The following is a 20,849-nucleotide window of genomic DNA, read 5'->3' as shown; positions in this document are numbered from 1 at the left end:
GACAAGTGCGCATTTGTTTCACTTCCGGTTTATGTGACGTCACGTGAGTTCACTTTCTATTCAAAAAAGTCCGTCTGTTAAAACTTGACACTGTGTAGTTTTTTGATCTCTTTGTGCAAAAACAGCACATCCGTTATGTTTAAAGAGTCATGTGTTTGTACAACTTTAGATTGAGGAATGACGTTAATGTCTGTTGTTTACATCTTAGCATTTAAACTAGCAAGCAAGGTAGCGCCTGTTAGTCCGTCCGTATCAAAGTGCAGTTTTGAATGGCGGTTTTCGGTCATTTTTATTTAATACGGTATTACAAATGCCCGCAAAAACAAAAGTGATCTAGTGACGCTCGCTGAACATGCACATTAAAAAAACAGAGACTTCTATATCAACGTAAGAGCTGCAAGAAACCGAACAAAGAGCCGCGGGTTGGTGAGACCTGCACTATGTGATGCGAACTGGTATACGACCCGCCTTGCTTCACAAAGAATGAAAGGCACTTGATGACGGACAGGATGGGTTACATATATTATGGCGATTTATCGATTCTGGAAAACCTACCAACTTAATTTTCATTTATCGTCGGCTAATTGACTTATAAAATATTGGCCCAGGCCTAAATTGATTGCAATATGTACCTCTTAGTGTTGTCACGAAACCAATATTTTGGTACAGTATGCTATTCTTAAAAAAATAGCATTTTTGTCTAAAAAAAGAATACTTAACAAACACCTAAAGGCTAAAGTAGGGCATAATGAAGAGGCCCGCAGATGCAAGAGCCCAAGGGCTCAGGAGCCGGACGTTGAAACTTGTTTAGTCAGAATATACTGTACCTACGCAGGTTATATTCCTTTGAGACTGTGTTTACCTAATTGCAAAGTAAAAAAATCGTCTTTCACGCTGCACTGTCAATAAATTCATCATTCTGCCTCGCTACTCGTTTTCCAGCACGTGCCGATGTACTGATAATTAACAGCATGAAGAAACAAACGCTCCAAGAGTTTTGTTGAGGATAGATGTTCCTTCTTTTGAAATATGTTCCTTCCTCAGTTTTATTTCTTTACATTTCTTCCTTCATCTGGGTTTGTATAAATATAAACAAAGTAAACATTACAAATGTATAATGTCCATTCTGTATTTTACATAAACAAAATAGGTTTATTGTTAATACATTCAGATGTTTACTCATATGAAACTTAAAACATCCACAATAAACATTGCACGCAATGTACGTGGCTCAAAACAATCAAACCTAAGGTGTACTGTTATAGGCCTCTACATGTATGAAACGGGCTTCGATTGCCAGAGTTACCCCATTACCTTGAATTGCCGCCGGGTATATAGTATGCGCCTGCCTTGAATTACTGCTGGGTCAAACTCGCTTCGCAAAATAATTAGCGCATTCTTAGTATTACCGCCGGGTCAAACTCGTGACGTCACGAGTGACACTTCCTCTGTCATCTTTTTCAAAATATAGGAGGCTGATTTCAATACCGGTAATTTGAAATCGCATAAAGGGAAGAAGATTAAGAGCTATTCAGTAGGATTTAAGGTCAAAGCTATAGAATACCGGTATGCTAAAAAGAACAGTAAGCAGCAATGTTTTATTAATATACCTGTGGAGCAGACGGTCCGACAGACAGACAGGCAGGGCATGCTGGAGTTGGCGGCGTGGAAACTTGGTGCTCTCTCCCTCGTCACGTGACGAGGGAGAGAGCACTGAGTTCCCAAAGAGTAAATAGAGCAAGAGCATACCAGTCACTTCCTGCTACCGGCATACAACTACAGCTGATTGGACTGTGGCGGTCACGTGACTAGGAAGTGCGCAAAGACTAAATAGAAAGGCAAGAGCCTAACAGTCTCCACAAATGTATGTATGTATTTGACACATGCGTTACATAAAGGTAAGACCATAATAACGTTTTTTTTAATTAAATGTGCTTTTCATGATGGTATCCTTACATCACACTAAAATTTTTACTGCATGCCTTTGGAAAGTGCCGGAGTGAGAAGAGGTTTTAAAATAATTAGCGCATGCTTACTTTTACCGCATGCCTTTGGTAAGCGCAGGAGTGAGAAGAGGTTTTAAATTAATTAGCGCCCCAGCAGCAATTCAAGGAAATACGGTAATCAGAAAAACACCACGACCACAAATACAAAAGACATCACAAAGTCAGCAATTTCAATACAAAAAACCTAAATATCATTATACACAATATCTACTTGCAAAGATCTGACAAAGTTTCGTGATGAAGCCTACATATGTGAATTTTGTACCGCTTTTGCTTCTTGTCTATGAGTGTCCGTGGCTCGAACATTGACTCGGGGCAGGCATTAATACTTTGTTGTCCAGTCCCTGTTGAAAGTCTGATTTTACGCAATTTATTTTTATATTTTTTCAGGGTCGACTTTGGCATTTTTGGTTTGGATGAGTAGTTTTCTTCTACTTACCCCACTGTGGCTTAATTGTGATGCATACGTCTTGCTGTCTCAGCTGAGATAGGCTCCGGCACCCCCCTCTGCCCCCCGTAAGGGACAAGCGGTAGAAAATGTATGGATGGATGTCTTGCTGTTGTTTCATGTGGGGTGGCGGGAGTTCTGCATACATGAGCAAACCCTAGTTTGATTGATTTCATCAAGCCTATTTGGGTGATGTTCGGCTGTTGAATAGGCCGGACCTAAGGTCTTGAGGTCTTGTGAAAGCAGCCTGTTCATTTCTAACTGTAAAACTGAAACACATTTCTATGAAATGATTCCACATTGCTAAATAAGAGATTGAGCCTTATCAGCTTCTTTTAAAACTATGTAAGAATTGTCCTTTACCTATAATCTCCAACACACTGCAGTGTTTTTAACCCTGACCTTACTACCTCCCCCTTCCACCAGTGTTCTCCACACATGCGTAACCACAAAAACACAGCACACGCGCGGAAACAAAAGCCTCTTGAAGGCCTCACGTCGCTTGTGACCACCCCCGCCGCTTGCCACTGTGGTACGTCCCAAGCAGAGCAGTCGCCTCCCTCTTGAAGTCAGATTTGTCTCCTCTCTAAGGAAATACACTGAACCTAAAAGGTGTAAAAAGTGTGGTGAAAAGTTGTCGGGGCTCTATGGCCAATACTGTGGTTGAAGAGGAAGTAAGGGTCTTGATTGAAGGAAGGTTGGCGACACACTTTTTAGGCTGACAAGCCATGACAGGACTACTTGTGAATCGTTTGTGAACACTCCTACTTTCAATGTCTCGCTGTTTGGGGCCATGGCCTTTCAGTCAGGGTAAGACACTTGTATTATTTGCCTTTTTTGCTCATCTCTTTTTGTGACTGGCATAACAAATAGTCCCTTTGAACCTAAATTATTTTAACGTGGCCTTTTGTATAAAGTGTGACAGAATTCATCCGTTTGTCATCGTTAAAAAAAAAAAATATTCACTCATGTAAGAGACATGACCTGGCTTCTCTGTGGCCTAGGACATATGAGCTGATTAATGTAGGAACAGAGTGAACTGGCTTTTCAGCTCGACAGACTTTGACCTTTTCAACACACTGGAGAGTGATTACAATTAAATGGAGCCGGTCACTTATGTAGTAATAAATTAAAAAACGCAGTTTGCAAGAAATTGTCCTTGCTGAGCCTCCTTTTGTCGTTTGTTGTCAGGATGCTGTCGTATATCCCGACGTTTAATGCGTGTAGGACATTGTTGTCTACAGCATGGGGACAATCCCTTCTGCTGTGCTCCTGTAAACATGTCTTGGAAACAGACTTCCTTGTCTGGAAAAATATGTTTTACCATGGTTAGATTTTGTCATGTTCAGCCATAAACTCCATGGTCCAATGGCATAAAAACGAAGAAATAAGGTTAAGTATTTTCAAAAAAGTGAAAGTTTCTGTATTAAAACTAATTTGTCCACTTGTGTTAGCTTTTAGTTTGACTCAAAGGTTATATTCGCGAGCTCGCAACAACATGACATTATTTCGAAAGTCTAGTAACTTGCTGCACTGTTGTTGCTGTGAGTGCAGACAAGCATTTTTCTGTGTTTGGACTAGAGAAGTAATGATTACAGTGTAGGTTAGTTTTTACAAATTAGGATCATGACGTACAGTAAGGATGGGACGTACATTCTATTTCTACTAGGGATGAAATTAAACAGTTATTGGACAAGCGGTAGAAAATAGATGGATGGATGGTTAACAATTATTGTGACTAAAATTATCACCGTTATCATTATTATTGCGGTATTGTTGAATGTGCTCCAAAAATATTAATATATACACTAAAATCTTTTGACGAAGTTAAAGTAAACACAGCCACTATTTTGAATGTTTTGTGTTTCTTTTACTTCACTGATAGTGTTTTAATCTTAAGATTGATCTGTTTTAATGGCAAAATGTTTATTGTTTAAATTTTGGTTTGTACTGTAGCACTTAAGATGTATTGAAATGAAAAGTGCGTAATAAATAAGATATGAATTGTGCGGGAACATCCACTGTGCCTCTCAACTTTTACTTTTTAAGTAGCAGTGTCCTCTACAGTGGACATTTGTCCATCAGTCTGAAAAATCCCGTTTCTCAGGAAACAACTTAACTTTTAATTATGTCAATACTTCAAAAATTGACATTTAGCTTCGCTGGCCTCATCTTTTCTTGCGCAGAAATGCAAAAGGCAAATTTTTCTGCCAGTCTTCTCTCAAATATTTTTTTTTAACTCACAAAATGTTTTAATCACAAGTTTGACTAATTTACGTTGTATGCCTACAATGCTTGTTGCACTTCAGAGCAAGGATGTCCAAGCTTTTTCTACAAAGAGCCACATACATAACAATTTAAAGATGTTGGGTCAACTACATTTTGTCTATTCAAGAAACTAAAATTATTCCCTTCTTGGTCCAGGGTTTCCACCAGATTGCCAATATACCTGTTGCGGTGGGACCGTGGCTAAGGGGATGGTCAATATGAAGTCATCATATAATTTGTATAATCTACGATGATGCATACATTTTCTTTAAAAAGACTGAAAAAATGTTATGCATACATTGAAAAAAAAAAATAGTTTGCCCTATTTTTCAATTGTTGCTGCTCATTGTACAATGTAATTTGAGAATTTTCTAAGTTTTTAGAGACTTCTTCAATCGATTTTGTGATTATTTAATTAAAAACGACTAGCAACAAATGTAGTATTTTTCTGGTTTTATTGGAGACTGTACTCATGTTTAGAGACTCCTTATGTCTGTCGCTTAATGTCTGCGACAAACAGTGAGAGCTACAGCAAGCCTGACGTTACACTTGCTTTGCACTGCTGCTCCAGCTGCATTTTGTCTCCTTAAAACCGCCACTGACCTCTAAATATTTGCACATTGCACATTTTGTAGATCACTGTCTGTGGTATATCTCGGATATTTTAAAGTACATTCACATCACAGACGCATGCCTCCGTTCCAGACAGTCTTGTGCATATTTCTTACATCATCAAAATATCCGGTTCTGGTTGTGGCCAAATTTTCAGTGCATCACTAGTCAATAGTGCACAAATAATAGGCTACATAAATTATGGTGTCGGCGTTTGTATTCATTCAGGTCTGGGCGATATGGACCACTCGGCCCTTATTTTTCTGGAAAGATGTCCCCCAAAATAATTTAGTTCCATAACCCTGGTATACTCAGTCTATTAAAAACAACAAAACACTGTTTAGGCAAAGACTCAAAAATGGTCCTATCTAAACCATGTTTTCAATAAATATATAATGCGCTCAACGGTTGAAATTTGACTCATGGTTGTATAATTTTCACCGTTCGGTTATTTAGCCTCATCTAACTCATTATCCTGAATGTGAGGTACACACGCTAGGATTTGTTCTTGTCACAGGTGTAATAGCTCAATTGTTTTGAAAAATGTCCACTTCAAAATCTTTAAGTTAAATGTTTTTGTCTGCTTACAACATAGTCACAGGCCATGAAATGTATCAACGACTGAAAGCTAACCATTGCCATAAGCATGAGAACCAACTCTTTTTCTTCTTGCCCCTAACCAGATTAACACCTTTAATACGCTGCTTGATGTGTATATGGTTTGCAAAATTCTGGTGGGAGTAATCGACCGCTGTTAGACACATTAAATGTGCTAGAGAATGCTAGAGAAAAACTCTAGTTAGGTACTTCTACATGCACAAAAATGAATGTTATTTTAACACATTTTATGCACAGCTGGAAATGTTTATGGTAACATTCAGTGCGATTATTGTTATACATAGACAGATTTGTGGTCCGCATCGCCATATAAACCCCACTTTAGATCCTGGCACTCCTCAAATTAAAAGCCAACACACATTGCTAGTACATACACACCCGTGTACAAGCGACCAAACTCTTAAAAAAGCATTTTATTTTTGGCTTCAGCGTCTAAATACAAACAAGTATCGTAGAAACCAAGGATTGGGAGGTTCACCTTATACTTACGCTGATTTTATTTAGTGTTCAATGACAGGGTGTTCCAGCCTTGTTTAAATTCTAAGAACCAACAGAGTGGGTCAGTTAAGTGGGCCAAATGGACATGAGCAGTGTGTAAAAAGGGACAGTTTGATCGTTAAACACAATGCTAACAGGAGCCCGTACACACATTCAACTCCAAAGTGGCTTTTACAGGCTTATTTGCATTTGCATGTTGTATCTGCATACTCCTAGGATTTTTCTGTTGTATCTCTCTCTTGTTTACACAGCTTTACCTGTCACACCACATGCTTAGAGGAAGTCACAGAAGTTGTCTCATTTTGCATTAGACATTATTATGCTATTTTTGCTTCTTTGTTTTGTTGTTTTCAGCCAGTCTGTAATGTCAAAATGGGTGTCCTGTTTGAACTAGTTAGTTTGTCAGGTACCCTGTGCCTCATGTTGCTGTGTTTAAAAACGGTACCATGTGTTTTCTCATAAGGCCCTTTTCCAGCAAAAGTTCACGAAGTTTAAGTTCCTGGATGCTTTAATTCCTGGAACTATAGGTCCCTGTAGACCTGTGTGGTTTGTGTTTCCACGGCATTTCACAGTTCAGGGTAGTTTATACAAATCAGGATGATAACGTATGGATGAGTGGTACACTGTTTCTACTAGGTATGTAACAATATGAAAATGTAATATCCCGGTTATCGTGACCAAAATAATCATGGTTACCATTATTATTGCAATATTGTTGAATTTACTCAAAAAGTGCATAATCATCCTTTGAAATCTTATGACCAAATGAAAAAAAAAAAAAAAAAGACGTACTGTTAAAAAACTCAATATTTTGCATGTTTTGTATTTCTTATGCTTCACTGGTAGTGTTTTAGTCTTAGTATTTTATCTGTTTTAATGGCTAAGCTTTTTTGGTTTATAATATTGATTTATACTGTAGCACCTTAAGATTTTATTTAGATAAAAGCGCATTACAAATAAAATATTTATATTTATTATTTCTGGCAGGCGTGGTGGCGTCCTACTGAGTTCAGCGGTCCTCGAATGCACCATAATAACCCCTCTGTCTTGTATTCCTCTGAGTAGAGAACGATCACTGAACTAAGAGCACGGCTCTTAGGTTGACTGTGTACAATTTAATATCTTAGTTGCTCAGACACCAATATGTTTATAAATGTTTACGTTGGGGTATGTCATATCTTAATGGGGAAAGCTGTTAATGTTTTCATGTTGGCGTTTCAACTAGTAAGCTGCCGCCAGTCAGTCCGGGAGTTTATCAAAGTGCAGTTATCAATCACTGTTTTTTGATGGTTTTAATTTATAATTGTAAAACTAACTATTGGGAGTTTTACTGTGTTCGTCATTAATACGGTTTATTGTGACATACTTATTTGGGCTAATTAGTTTTTTTATTTAGCGTGTGCCTCATTTTGCTATATTTTAAATATAATGTACTTTCTCTTTGCTAACCCATGCACTGCCAGTATTTCAAATAAAACAATGTCCTGGCAGTAAAAAGGAATGGATATTTTACAATCGTATTAATGGAGTGAATAACCCATTTGAAGCCAGCGATCATAAAAGATAACAGCGTTGTATGTTGATGGATGTTTGGATATAGGGATAGAAGCCTAAATAGCTCTCATTTACACCGATTAAGCTCGCACTAATTGCGAGTGAGGTTGTTATGGGAGTGTGTTTGCTTACTCGGCTTTGGTTGAGTAAAAGCTGCTTGTAAAATCTCAATCCTGCCTTTCCAATGACTCATTTCGTGTGCCTTTTGCTGATGACGTAAAATGCCCTGCTTAAGTCTTACTGTTGTGAAATCCAGTGGGGCGCAGATAATTAATCACAAGTTGTCCAGATGGTTCTCCACTCATGGTTCTACACTCATGTTTGAAATCTATCATACAGTATCTCACAAAAGTAAGTAGACTACTCTCAGTCACTGTGACATCGATTTTTGTGACTTTTTTTCACGATTGCATGTACTATATTTTGTTTATGTAAGCTAACTCTTATACTTCCGAACCGATGCACTAAGAGGGAACATTTATCAAAACATGTAATATTCGTATGACTAAGACCCCACATGGTAGCACTGTTACTAAACTTCTAAGTGTTACCCTACCACCTGAGTCAAATTGTCTAGGAATTTCTCATTGCCAAATATACCTGTGGTGGTGGGGTAATGGTCAATATGACATCATCACATTATTTGCCATGATGTATATATTTTCTTTTAAAAGGCAACAAAAATGTATACATATGTTCAAAACAAATCTGTTAATTACATTAACATATAACCTTTTTAGCGTAATATTGTTTTTCTCTATTTTTCAATTGTTGCTGCTAATTGTACAATGTACTTTGAGATTTTTTTCCCCTAGAGATTTCTCAAATCTTTCAGACTCGTTTTTTTTTTTTTAATCAAAAACTGACAACATAATTAGCATCTCTTTCTGGTGTTATTGTAGACTGTACTCGTGTTTGAAGGCTCTTTACTTCTGTCACTCCATGTCCGCGACGAAATGCGAGCTGTAGAGAGCCTCACATCACACTTGCTTTGCGCTGCTGCTAGCCTTTCTCTCCTTAGAAGCCGCGAGTGTCATCTTAAATTTTGATGGTTGCTCTCTGTGGGTATATCTTGGATTCATTAAAGTACGTCCACATTCCGGACATACTGCCTCCTATCCATACAACCATACAAACCTGTGTGTATGTATTGCTTACGTCATCACAATATTTGGTTTTAGCCGCATTCCGGTGATCAAAATACGTCTTTTTTCGGCGGCCAATTTTTCGGTGCATCACTTGTCAATTGTGCGCTAATGATAATCTATAGATATCCATTTAAACTGTAACTACCTGCTGGTGTTAATGTGTATGTTAGTATGTTATAATGTTCAATTGTCCCACGGTTTGTGAGCACACCATGTCGGCGGAGAATGAGGAAGTGTTGTCATGTGTGTAGGAGTGAAGCAAGGAGGAAATACTTGTTGGAATCGGGCCCAATGTTCGCATAAGATAATCAATAAAAGTTAACAATAGCGTCAGACTGTCTCTTTTTCTGGAGGCTACAATATTTTATATTACTTTTTTAATTATTTTTTTTTAACTTTTTTTACATTTTCAAGGCGTGCCTGCTAATATGGTGGCATTGCGCACCACCACAACAAATGTATCATGAGAAAACCCTGCCTCAATGCACTGTACAAAACAACCCACTGTAACTTTAGGATGTTAGCTGAATCACAACTTTAACAGTACCTTGAGGGAAGAGATAAGAGCTGTCTTAATTATTATGTTTTAAGTTACAATCATAAACAGAAGTTACAAACCTTCCCGCAAGGGTTGGGTGATATGGCTGAAAACTGTATCACAACATGTGTTTTTTATATTGGTTGATATCGATAATCATTGATATTAAAAAGTTAAAGTACCAATGATTGTCACACACATACTAGATAGATGTGGCGCAATTATTCTCTGCATTTGACCCATCACCCTTGATCACCCCTGGGAGGTTATATAGACCAGATATATAAAATACATTATATGTTAGCGTTTTTATTTCAAATGTAGCCTTCCTCTGATTATAATCCTGTCAGATAACATGGCAGCAAGGACATTAAATGTCAACCATGGAAAACACTCAAACAAAATTCTAAAATCAATATTAACACTTAACAATTATAAAATAATTAAAATTAAGGTGCAAACAAGGAATATGTAATAAATGCTTAATAAAGTGTAAAACAGTTCAAAATGTGAAAATGTAAACTGAGAAGAAAAGTTTTTTGCAGGTTTACTGCAAGTAAGTCACATCATCCGTGTAACATTTAATATTATTTAAGTTGTGCACTAATTATTATTTAAATATTACAGCACCACATTATTTTAAAGCATCAGATTTGTTGTATTGAATTTATTTTATGTATACATTCCTGCACATTAGTTCCTACCTTATGTTTCCGTACATCCGAATAAGGAACGGACAAGGATTGAAAAGAAAAGATGAGCGCGACGAAGGACTATGGCCTGTTTGGAAAAATCTTTCCGTACATCCGAATAAGGAACGGACAAGGATTGAAAAGAGAAGATGAGCACGACGAAGGACTATGGCCTGTTTGGAAAAATCCCAAAAAGCTCAACACTGTGGAAGAGACCTTTCCTGTTTTACTGACATTTTCTGTCGGATGCTATTGAATTTAAAAAAAATTGATAATCAAAGACACGCCCAAGCGTGTCATCAACTTGGCGACAAGTCTGCACCATACTGAAGCAGAATGTGCCAGCCAAGAATGTTAAAATAATATCTGAATGGTGGACTTTTATTCATTAAACTATGAAAAAACTTTGGATGGTGTGGTTGATGGTACCACAGAAGTCGTCTCTCCAAGGTGAATTCTGTACATTATTATTAAATTACTTAAAACACTGCAGTTGTTTGTTGTACATTCTATTACACTTTTTCTTATCTAAAAGTTTGTTTTTCTTTTTAAAAGATGCACTACATGTAAAAAAAAAAAAAAATGCTGTTTTGCTGGCTGGTTTGATTTCACTTAATTCCAATGGTAGATGCTGATTTGAGATGCAAGTGTTTTAAGTTAAGAGCTCTGCCACAAAGCCAGATTGGTTGAAAAACATGGCTGTCATCAAATAAAAGGTCTTGAAATGTAGCAATGAATAACCCATAAGTTATCAACCATTGTCTAATGATTAGGCTTCACGGTGGCAGAGGGGTTAGTGCGTCTGCCTCACAATACGAAGGTCCTGCAGTCCTGGGTTCAAATCCAGGCTCGGGATCTTTCTGTGTGGAGTTTGCATGTTCTCCCCGTGAATGCGTGGGTTCCCTCCGGGTACTCCGGCTTCCTCCCACCTCCAAAGACATGCACCTGGGGATAGGTTGATTGGCAACACTAAATTGGCCCTAGTGTGTGAATGTGAGTGTGAATGTTGTCTGTCTATCTGTGTTGGCCCTGCGATGAGGTGGCGACTTGTCCAGGGTGTACCCCGCCTTCCGCCCGATTGTAGCTGAGATAGGCGCCAGCGCCCCCCGCGACCCCGAAAGGGAATAAGCGGTAGAAAATGGATGGATGGATGTCTAATGATTATATAACTATACTGTAAGCATGCAAATCTTCCAAATTACTTTTACCTTTACCCATAGGGGCGGGCAACAAATGTTTTTCCAATTATGTTCAATGAACCGTCTCAAGTGACATAGGCGCCCAAAATTTCGAGCTACTTCCGGTTTCCCACATTCGACGCCATCTTGGTGCGGTGAAAACACTGCAAAAAGCGGTTCATTTGTACGTTGTTTTCCGAGGTGATCGCACGTATGTACAGTTTTTTCTCTGCTTTTTCGGTTTTCTAATCAGTTGTCACCGTGCCTAAAAGCTGTGAGGCAGTGCACTGTACCAATCACAATAGGAAACAAGGAGAGAAGTTGTAATTTTGTCAGTTTCCTTCTAGAAAGAGCTCGCCAGATCATCGTGACAAGTGGCTTCATGCTGTCAAGAAACTGTCAAGGACAGGCACGCGCTGGAGCCATGGGAAACATGCTGTGCTGTGCAAACATGTTGCTGCACAATATCGTGAATTGTAATCTACTTGTAATGTCGTGTACTGCGTTTATATTTCTAACTTAGCTAACCATGTTTTAGGAAAGATTTTTATCACTGAATTTCTTTATTTTTGTTGGATGAAGTATTTTTTTATACAAGTTATTATTTTAGGATGTTTACGTCCAAAATCCATATCAAAACCATGCCAAAGTCGTTGAAATTAAAAGACCCAGTCTACATTTTCACAGCTCAATGTCTATAGCTAAGCCGTAAAATTATTACTGGTATCATATGACATTGATGGAAATTCAGGAAGTAAGATAATATCAAGTGTAATTCTTATATTAGGCACCAGCCTAAATAAATATGTAACTGCACAATATATAATGTAGAATAGTTTTCCATAATATAAGGTCCTTTTTGAATAGTTCTGGTTAGACTGATAATCAAATCCATCAATCAAACCACACATTGGGGCGGTATAGCTCGGTTGGTAGAGTGGCCGTGCCAGCAACTTGAGGGTTCCAGTTTCGATCCTCGCTTCCGCCATCCTAGTCACTGCTGTTGTGTCCTTGGGCAAGACGCTTTACCCACCTGCTCCCAGTGCCACCCACACTGATTTAAATGTAACTTAGATATTGGGTTTCACTATGTAAAAGCGCTTTGAGTCACTAAAGAAAAGCGCTATATAAATATAATTCACTTCACATTGGCAAGATTTTTGTGAGGGCAATTTTTTCATCCCGACAGGGGCTAGTTTTGTTACATATCGATGTTTGGCATTAGCATCCAACTGGTCGAAATAATCAAAAGACATGGCGGCATAAAAATCACGCAGGAAATGTCACATTTTTAAGACATACAAAGCAAGCGCGGGAGTACCGTTTTCACTGCGCCAAGATAGCAGCAACCGTGGGAAACCCGAAGTAGCTCGATATTGCTTGCGCCCATAGACATGCAGATTGGATGTAATATACGAGTAGTCTGTGTGTATAGCCTGTATAGCAGTATAGGTCTGAAAATGAGTCAACATGCAAAAGTTCTTGTCTAAACAGCTGACAATTTAAGTGAGTACACCTCACTGTATCTTTGCCTTCACTTAAGACTTCCTTTTTGTGCGAAACTTCTCTGAAATCGCTTCAATCCCATCTGTTTCCTTTTCTCTCGACAATCACAAGTAGCAACAGTTCAAGTAATCCCCGCATGTTTTGTTAATAACGGGAGAGGCCTCGAGTGTGTGTGCGCTCTGTCAACAGACGTAAAATCTTTGTTGTTCTTGGCAGAGTTCAAGCGGCATTGACTTAAAACCGAGAGGTGACACACCTATATGATGTTGTGCTTGCCTTTTGTTTCAGAGCTAAGATGTATTTATGACAGTTTCTTTGCTTCTCTTGGGTTGGAATTGACTAATCCAAGAACTAAAAGTATTGCCTTTTCTATTTTTTATTTGTTTGTACCCACATTTTGGTTAGAAGCTTGTGATGTGCGGACATGTTTGTTGTCATTCCTGTCTTCTCTTTGCTGTGAACGAATGCTGTTTAGCCCATTGCCTGGATAAATAGTATTTGGATTTATAAGGTTCTAAATTGTTTAATCAATCTTGTTATAAACACGCTTGATCAGTTTAAACTTTAACTATAAACAAGACTTCCTCAAGTCACAAATTGTGTTGCAACACTCCACCACTACAAATTGCATTAAGCTATTGTTTTTCCATCCATCCATTTTCTACCGCTTATTCCCTTTCGGGGTCGCGGGGGGGCGCTGGCGCCTATCTCCGGCTTCCTCCCACTTCCAAAGACATGCACCTGGGGATAGGTTGATTGGCAACACTAAATTGGCCCTAGTGTGTGAATGTGAGTGTGAATGTTGTCTGTCTTATCTGTGTTGGCCCTGCGATGAGGTGGCAACTTGTCCAGGGTGTACCCTGCCTTCCGCTATTGTTTTTTTCAAGTGCAAAATAATAATGACAGTAATTATCTAAGCCGTTTTTTCTGACACCCTTTTTTTGTCAACTCAGTCGAACAGGTTGTAACACAGTGGTTTTATTGTAAAGGCTGTAAAGTGTGCACTTGTTTTTTGGAGCACTTGATGACGGTGCTGTGTGTGGTGAGATGAAGACGTAAACAAAAGTACCTCTGGAGTTAGAGCTTCTCTCTTTTCTTCATAGAGAGCTGGCACCAAATTCTGCGGCCATCTTACAAGACTGCCAGTTACAAATATAATGCATAAAAATAACAGTTACAATAGAGCCTACGGGAGTCGCCCTATTCTGCCAATGAAAAGCATAAAATAACATCCAAACACCTCCATCAACGTTTTCTATACATGCTGTAAGTATGTGTCATTTAGTAACAAGCACCATCGACCCACCAATAAAAAAGTTGGAGCCCAAACTACTTCCAGGGGAGATAGTTGTAAATGAGGCCCACTTTGTGAGAAAATGTCTTAGTCCTGAAAGCAGCCAAGATGACCTTTGGGGGAAGTTGATATGTACCAACTTTAAGGTGTCCTTCATCCCTCAAGATTCTCCAACTAAACAGAAGTCCCAGCTATCCCACTTGCTGCTTGGAGACCATGATGTCCCTTTGACATGTTTAGAACACGTAGTAACCGTGAATGATAAGTAGGGAAAGAAAAAGGTGTTGGGGTCAAACCAGAAGCTCAAGTTTAACCCCACTGAGCTCATCCTTTACTGCAAAGACTTGCGGATTATAAGACTGCTGTTGGTGAGACTGAAAAGTCGAGCAGAAAAGCGTGATCCTGAGCAAATCTGTTTATATTAAAACTACTGTCAAACCCGAACCACTGGCGTCCAGCGTGCATCTGTGGGAACTGTGAGTAAGAAGCTTACAAATACCATGTAATATTTACTTAATTTGCTCATTTTAAGCATACGGTGCCAGATTAATTTCTCAAATGCATCTCATCGTTCGCTTTTTCCATTGTCAACATCACTGATCACTACTCACTGCAGACTTCACAAGAGCCAACAAAAATTACAAAACATCACTTACAGTACAATATCTGCTGTCACTGGGATGCAAACTGATAAAATGTTCATATGTACTGTTCAGATGAAAATTTACTTCTAATCCTGAAGCCTCTTTTTGTGTCTTTCGTGGCATTTCCGGGTTTAAATTGGATGCCAAAGTTGAACAACTTGTCAGATTATGTCCTCATTCTTCATACATAATGAGAGGCATTGTGTATGGTTTTCAAACTTTTTTTCCCCTCAGAAAAAACTTGGCTCTCAACGTACCACCATAATGACCAACATTGAAATACAGTAGCGTAGTAGGCCTAAGTATTCTTTAAAAACAAGTCAGAGGTTTCATTTAACAAATATATTTAATATTTTTGGCAACTAATATTACACACAGTTTGATCAAATCGATTTTGTCTTTAGCACTTTGATTGTGCTATAATGACAACTCAGCATGCTTTTATGGAAAGTTTGTTGTCCAGAGTTACAGAAAAAGAACATTGAACTGTCTGCTAGGTCAGAAATCAATTTGATATTGGACCTTCCACCCCAAAAGTGGTAAAATTTGGAGTTAAGCAAAGTTATTTGGAAAGGAATGTCCCGGAAGTCACAGGAAACGTTATCATTATGCATAATTCGACTTGACTGCATAGGCCTTTTAGCAGTAGCTTCTACCATCTGAGCATCTGCTTGCAGCCGGTGTGGCAGACTGCAGCGTCTAGACTATCCTAAGCCTATTAGAGACTACTTTCTCCACTGCGATGCGCGGGTAGCATTAGCCCACTGTGCTACATAGGCGTCAACGTAAACTGTGGCTCCAGGCAGGAAGCGACTAATGACCAGCGTCTGAACACAGTGACTGCAAGAGAACATCTTGAAATGTTGGCACGCCGCGTCATCATGTATCACACGATATATTGACTTATTTGTTGTTGTTGTCTTGTCCCGTGCTTCCAGCAACATGAACCGTGAGGACCGGAATGTGCTTCGAATGAAAGAAAGAGAAAGGAGAAATCAAGAAATCCAGCAGGGAGGAGGCGAGGCCTTTCCAGCAAATTCCCCTCTTTTCCCTGAGCCTTACAAAGTGGTAAGCTTATTCAACATCCGAGCGCTCAATCAATCCGTTTAGAAACATGACACAAAGTCAGAAATGCACATTTCCTGGCTAGAGGCGACATGTTTTTTTGGCGCGTTCGACTGACAAGGAACATTCATCTTTAAACCCCTTTTTTGCTTTTGGCATTTTTGTGCAAATGTGTGTTATCAGCAACCTTGTTTTTATAAATAGTTCTCGAGAAAAACTTATCAGTAAACAAGGCTTCAGGATTTTTTAATATGCAATTACAACAAGAGATTCATTTACTCTCTGCTTTACAGTAGGCAAGTCTCAAGTGTTTTGCAATTAAAAAAAAACAACGAAAAATTTAAATATTGAATTGTCTGCAAATAAATGTCCTACCGAGTAACAATTCCCGTAAAATTAAATCCAGGTGAAACTTCCAAAAATTTAATACCGTGCAAAAGTTTATTAATATTAGCAATTCAACTTTAAATGTGGAACTAATATGTCATACAAACTCATTACATGCAACGTGAGATATGTAAAGTCTTTATCTGTTATCATTTTAATTATCATGGCTTACAGGTTTTGAAACCCCTACTTTTTGAGATTTTCAATTTGAAATTTTTTCTTAGACTGTAAGGTGTAATCATCAAAATTCTATAAAAAGAAGGCTTGAAATATCTTGAGTTGCATGTTATGAGCCTGTGTTATGTATTGGTTTAGCTTGTAAATCTAACTGCTGGAATAAACAAACCCTTGCCAAATATTAAATTGTTTTAGTTTCACCTGTATGATAATGCCTGTCTTGCATGTGGCGTCACAACCTGGCTCAAGCACTTGGCAGGCAAACATGCATATTCGTAGCAGGCTGTCTCCAGGCAATGGATTCCCAGGTACCAGGAATTGTTGACTATCGTTCCGAATGTAAAAAGGTACCTGTCCCTAGTGTTACCTCGGTTTTTGTCTGGTTTCATTCAATTCAGTCTTCCAACTTGTAATACATAGTCATTTGTTCAAAAAAATACTTCATATCTAAATCATTTGTGAAAGACAGCCAATATCTTAGCACAAAACACATTTTTATAGAAAATAGTTGTAGTTTCAAATGCAGAAAACAATGCAAAATATGTAAAAATAACAAACACAGTGAATAGATAAATATAAATTCTACACAGTTTCTTTGGTGCAACAGCCAGTATGGTAACTGAGACAACACTTACTATTGTAACTAAATTTAACATTGTTTTTCAAAATGTGACCTGAGCTGAGCAAAAACCAATGAAGGTGAATAAAGATATATAATTTGATTGTATTTAAGGATTGTATGAATGACATATTTCATGTGATTGTATTTATGGATTTTCGGGATCTTTCTGTGTGGAGTTTGCATGTTCTCCCAGTGACTGTGTGGGTTCCCTCCGGGTACTCCGGCTTCATCCCACCACCAAAGACATACACCTGGGGATAGGTTGATTGGCAACACTAAATTGGCCCTAGTGTGTGAATGCGAGGTTGAATGTTGTCTATTTGTGTTGGCCCTGCGATGAGGTGGCAACTTGTCCAGGGTGTACCCGCCTTCCGCCCGAATGCAGCTGAGATGCAGCTCCAGCCCCTCCGCGACCCCAAATGGGACAAGCGGTAGAAAATGGATGGATGTATGGATGGATGGATTACTGATACTTAAAATGAACTGGTCCAATGTAATTATTGCATTATAGAATTCACACCACAGCCCACAAAAGAGCATCAAAGACATTTAAATTCAGGACACTAGCAAAAATTAAATTTTTTTTGCTGAGAAGCAAAAAAATGCACTTGGTTCTGGAGTCTGTAAGTAACATCGCAGGAGGTAAAGGAAAATGCAGGTCATGGTTGTTATGACAATATTTTTCGTATTATGTTAGACTATGGGCTACATAAAAAAACATAAAAATACATACCAAATCGTGTTCTGAATACAAAAGATGAGTGGGTGCCCTTGATACCTAAATTCCAGTTTTGAAAAGTGTGACTACTTCAGTCCGTGCTAATGCCCAGTACACCTCACACACTCACCACATAATGACTCCCAAGAAGCACTATTTTCACTTTGTACATATACACTGTAATATACCTTGCACCTGCTCTGCGTAATATTTCATACGTAACATCGTCTAGCTATGTGAGCTACAATGATAACATTACAGTCATATTTGAACAACAACATACTCGGTTAGCCTGCTACTCAACAACATGATCCAACTTACAGCTGCCACACCTGTATCTGACTGACGGCTAAAGACTTTATTTTAAGCTGTCTAGCTGTGACTTTTTCTTTCCAAAACTGTCTGGTTTGATAAGGCTGTAGCAAGGGGCGGGTCATAGGTAGTTTGATGTCTATGAAGAAGAAGGGTTTTCTTTCATGGCGTCATCATTTGAGCGCCTCTTTCTCTTAAAGCGTACAAACAAGTTTTGAAGATGATAGATATTTATATTGTGCTCAACAGGCTAATTGGAATCATTGAAGGGCTGCAGCTATCAATTATTTTAGTCATATCGATTAGTTTGTTCGGTTAATGGAGTAATCAGATAAAACACACTTCATACCCTTGATAAGTAGTTTAGGGAAAATATTTTGAATAAACAATTATTGATCTGTTTACCATAAACTCAATTTTTTTCTAATAAATGCACATAATCAACATTGAAATTGCACTTTTAACGTGTGTAAATTAATATTAGGAAAAAATCTCCCAGCTGTTATCCGCCATATAGATAACAGCATCCACACACCACCGTGGGACGGCGTGGCGCAGTGGAAGTGTGGCTGTGCGCAACCCGAGGGTCCCTGGTTCAATCTCCACCTAGTACCAACCTCGTCACGTCCGTTGTGTCCTGAACAAGACACTTCACCCTTGCTCCTGATGGGTGCTGGTTAGCACCTTGCCTGGCAGCTCTCTCCATCAGTGTGTGAAGGGGTAAATGTGGAAGTAGTGTCAAAGCGCTTTGAGTAACTTGAAGGTTGAAAAGCGCTATACAAGTAGAACTCATTTATCATTTACCGTTCTCATGTGCACTCTATTGCAGTGACCATGCGGAAACGATGTCTATACATAACTGGGTTGCAATCACGTGACCTAGAGGCACATCCGGTCACTTCCGGGTTTCAGGCGATGGTCTACAGCCCCATTTGCCCCCTGTTTATTTCCTTGAATCGGGGCAGATTTGGGCATATTTTGAAAGGTTTAGAGACAATATAAAAACCATCATGAAAAAAACATTTTAAATTAAATGGAGGGGATTTTTACACTTTTAAGAAAAATATATATTTTAAAAGATTTAAAACAAATAATAATCAGGTTACTTACTGCTCGCTACAACCTAACTTAATTTGACACTTTCAATATTTAGGGAACAAAAGATTGAAAGCACATCATCTCTGGAGGGCTCTACAAATTAAGCATTAATCTGTAAAAGACAAAGTTGGACACATTCGTGCATCACTAAGTACCGTATTCAATTGAAATAACTGCTGTGCTCGTGACGCTAACGACAAAAAGGATACGTTTGTTTGCAGTTTATTTCCTGCTACAACTGTTAGTAATCTCATCTACAAATCATATCTGCAGTTGCTTTCATGGTGTGAGATTCATATTTTGTCTCATTATTTAGCTGTGTATGTCCTTGTTTTTCAGCATGATTCTTTGGTCGCGATATCAAGGTTAAGTATATGCTGTTGAGCCTGCGAGAGATTTATTCATCTCATTTATTAATATAATTAAGTATATTTTCTTGATGCCAACAAATAGTACCAATGACGCTATAATGTGGTCATCTGGTCGAATAAGGCACTTAGCTTTCTTGCGCAGTTTGTTAGGAAAATCGAGAGAAAATACGGTGGCTTGGACTAAAAATTAAAATCTTAATTGCTCGGACTTAACACCACGTTAGTTGATTTGCACAACCAGATCTTTGTACGTAGTTATATTAAGAAATAGCAACCACAAAAGAATACAAACTGATGCGATCTCTTGTCTTTTCTTTATGTTTAGTTTTGCTCTCAAACACTATTAATATAGGGATTCCATCACTTAAAGCTTCTCAAACAAATAAAATGTTCAAACAAACATTTTACAAAGTGATCGCTGCAGACACAAGCGTTCCGATTTTATTCCAAATGATAATGAAAGTGCTTATTTTTAAAAGCCATTTCCTTCCACGCATGTAGTTTATTTTTCCTGACTCCTTCCACTTCTTTCGGCACTATGAAAGCTATGTCCTATCTCTTTATTTGAACAGTTAGAACACCCACGAACAGAACAGCAGTACGGCATTTTCAAACTCAAACTCTACACTTCCCCTCACTTGTTTTAATGCTACACTCAAGCTGCTTGACCATCGCGTGAGTTAGGCCGCAAAAGAAGAAAACCGGATACGATGTCATATGCAACCGAGCAATTTAAAGTTTCCGGCATGTCATAAGATTCGGATTTTATCAAGTTTTATAGGTTACACTCAGTAATGTTTAAGAAAATAAGAAAATCAATATAAATAATATTAATAATAATAACTTGAAGATTTTTTTCAAATCAAATTAATCGAGGAATCTAATAAATCTAATTGAGCGAATTATGGGGCTTTCAAAATACAAACGCCCTGTAGAGTATGAACAGAGTGCACTTCCTCATGGCCACCTCCACACGTTGAAAGACACAAAATGTAGATGTAGCCAACTCCACCCTGGGCTGCAAAGACATTAAAGAAGATTTGCTCTTCCCGCACTGATCTAATCTTTACCGCTAACCCGATTTGCACGCCGCTA

At 38.4% G+C, this 20,849-nt stretch overlaps 1 protein-coding gene across 5 annotated transcripts in view; it reads left to right on the top strand.

Annotated features, from left to right (window-relative positions):
- The window catches only part of aff4 (AF4/FMR2 family, member 4), a 102,486-nt gene that overhangs the window by 42,501 nt on the left and 39,136 nt on the right, over window positions 1–20,849 (top strand). For 2 of the 5 annotated variants that reach the window (XM_061898632.1, XM_061898631.1), the window contains exon 2: window positions 15,943–16,072. The exons of 1 other annotated variant lie outside the window; for it this stretch is intronic. In XM_061898632.1, the coding sequence (XP_061754616.1) occupies window positions 15,947–16,072 (126 nt within the window). In that variant the 5' untranslated portion in view covers window positions 15,943–15,946. Of the gene's footprint in view, window positions 1–2,996; window positions 3,265–15,942; window positions 16,073–20,849 lie in introns of those variants that run through there. 2 more of the 5 variants (XM_061898630.1, XM_061898633.1) reach the window with 2 other exon arrangements.

Source organism: Nerophis ophidion, linkage group LG04 (assembly GCF_033978795.1).
Source record: "Nerophis ophidion isolate RoL-2023_Sa linkage group LG04, RoL_Noph_v1.0, whole genome shotgun sequence".
NCBI lineage: Eukaryota > Metazoa > Chordata > Actinopteri > Syngnathiformes > Syngnathidae > Nerophis > Nerophis ophidion.
The sequence above is the reverse complement of the archived record's forward strand: the minus strand, read 5'-3'. Positions and strand labels throughout refer to the sequence as shown.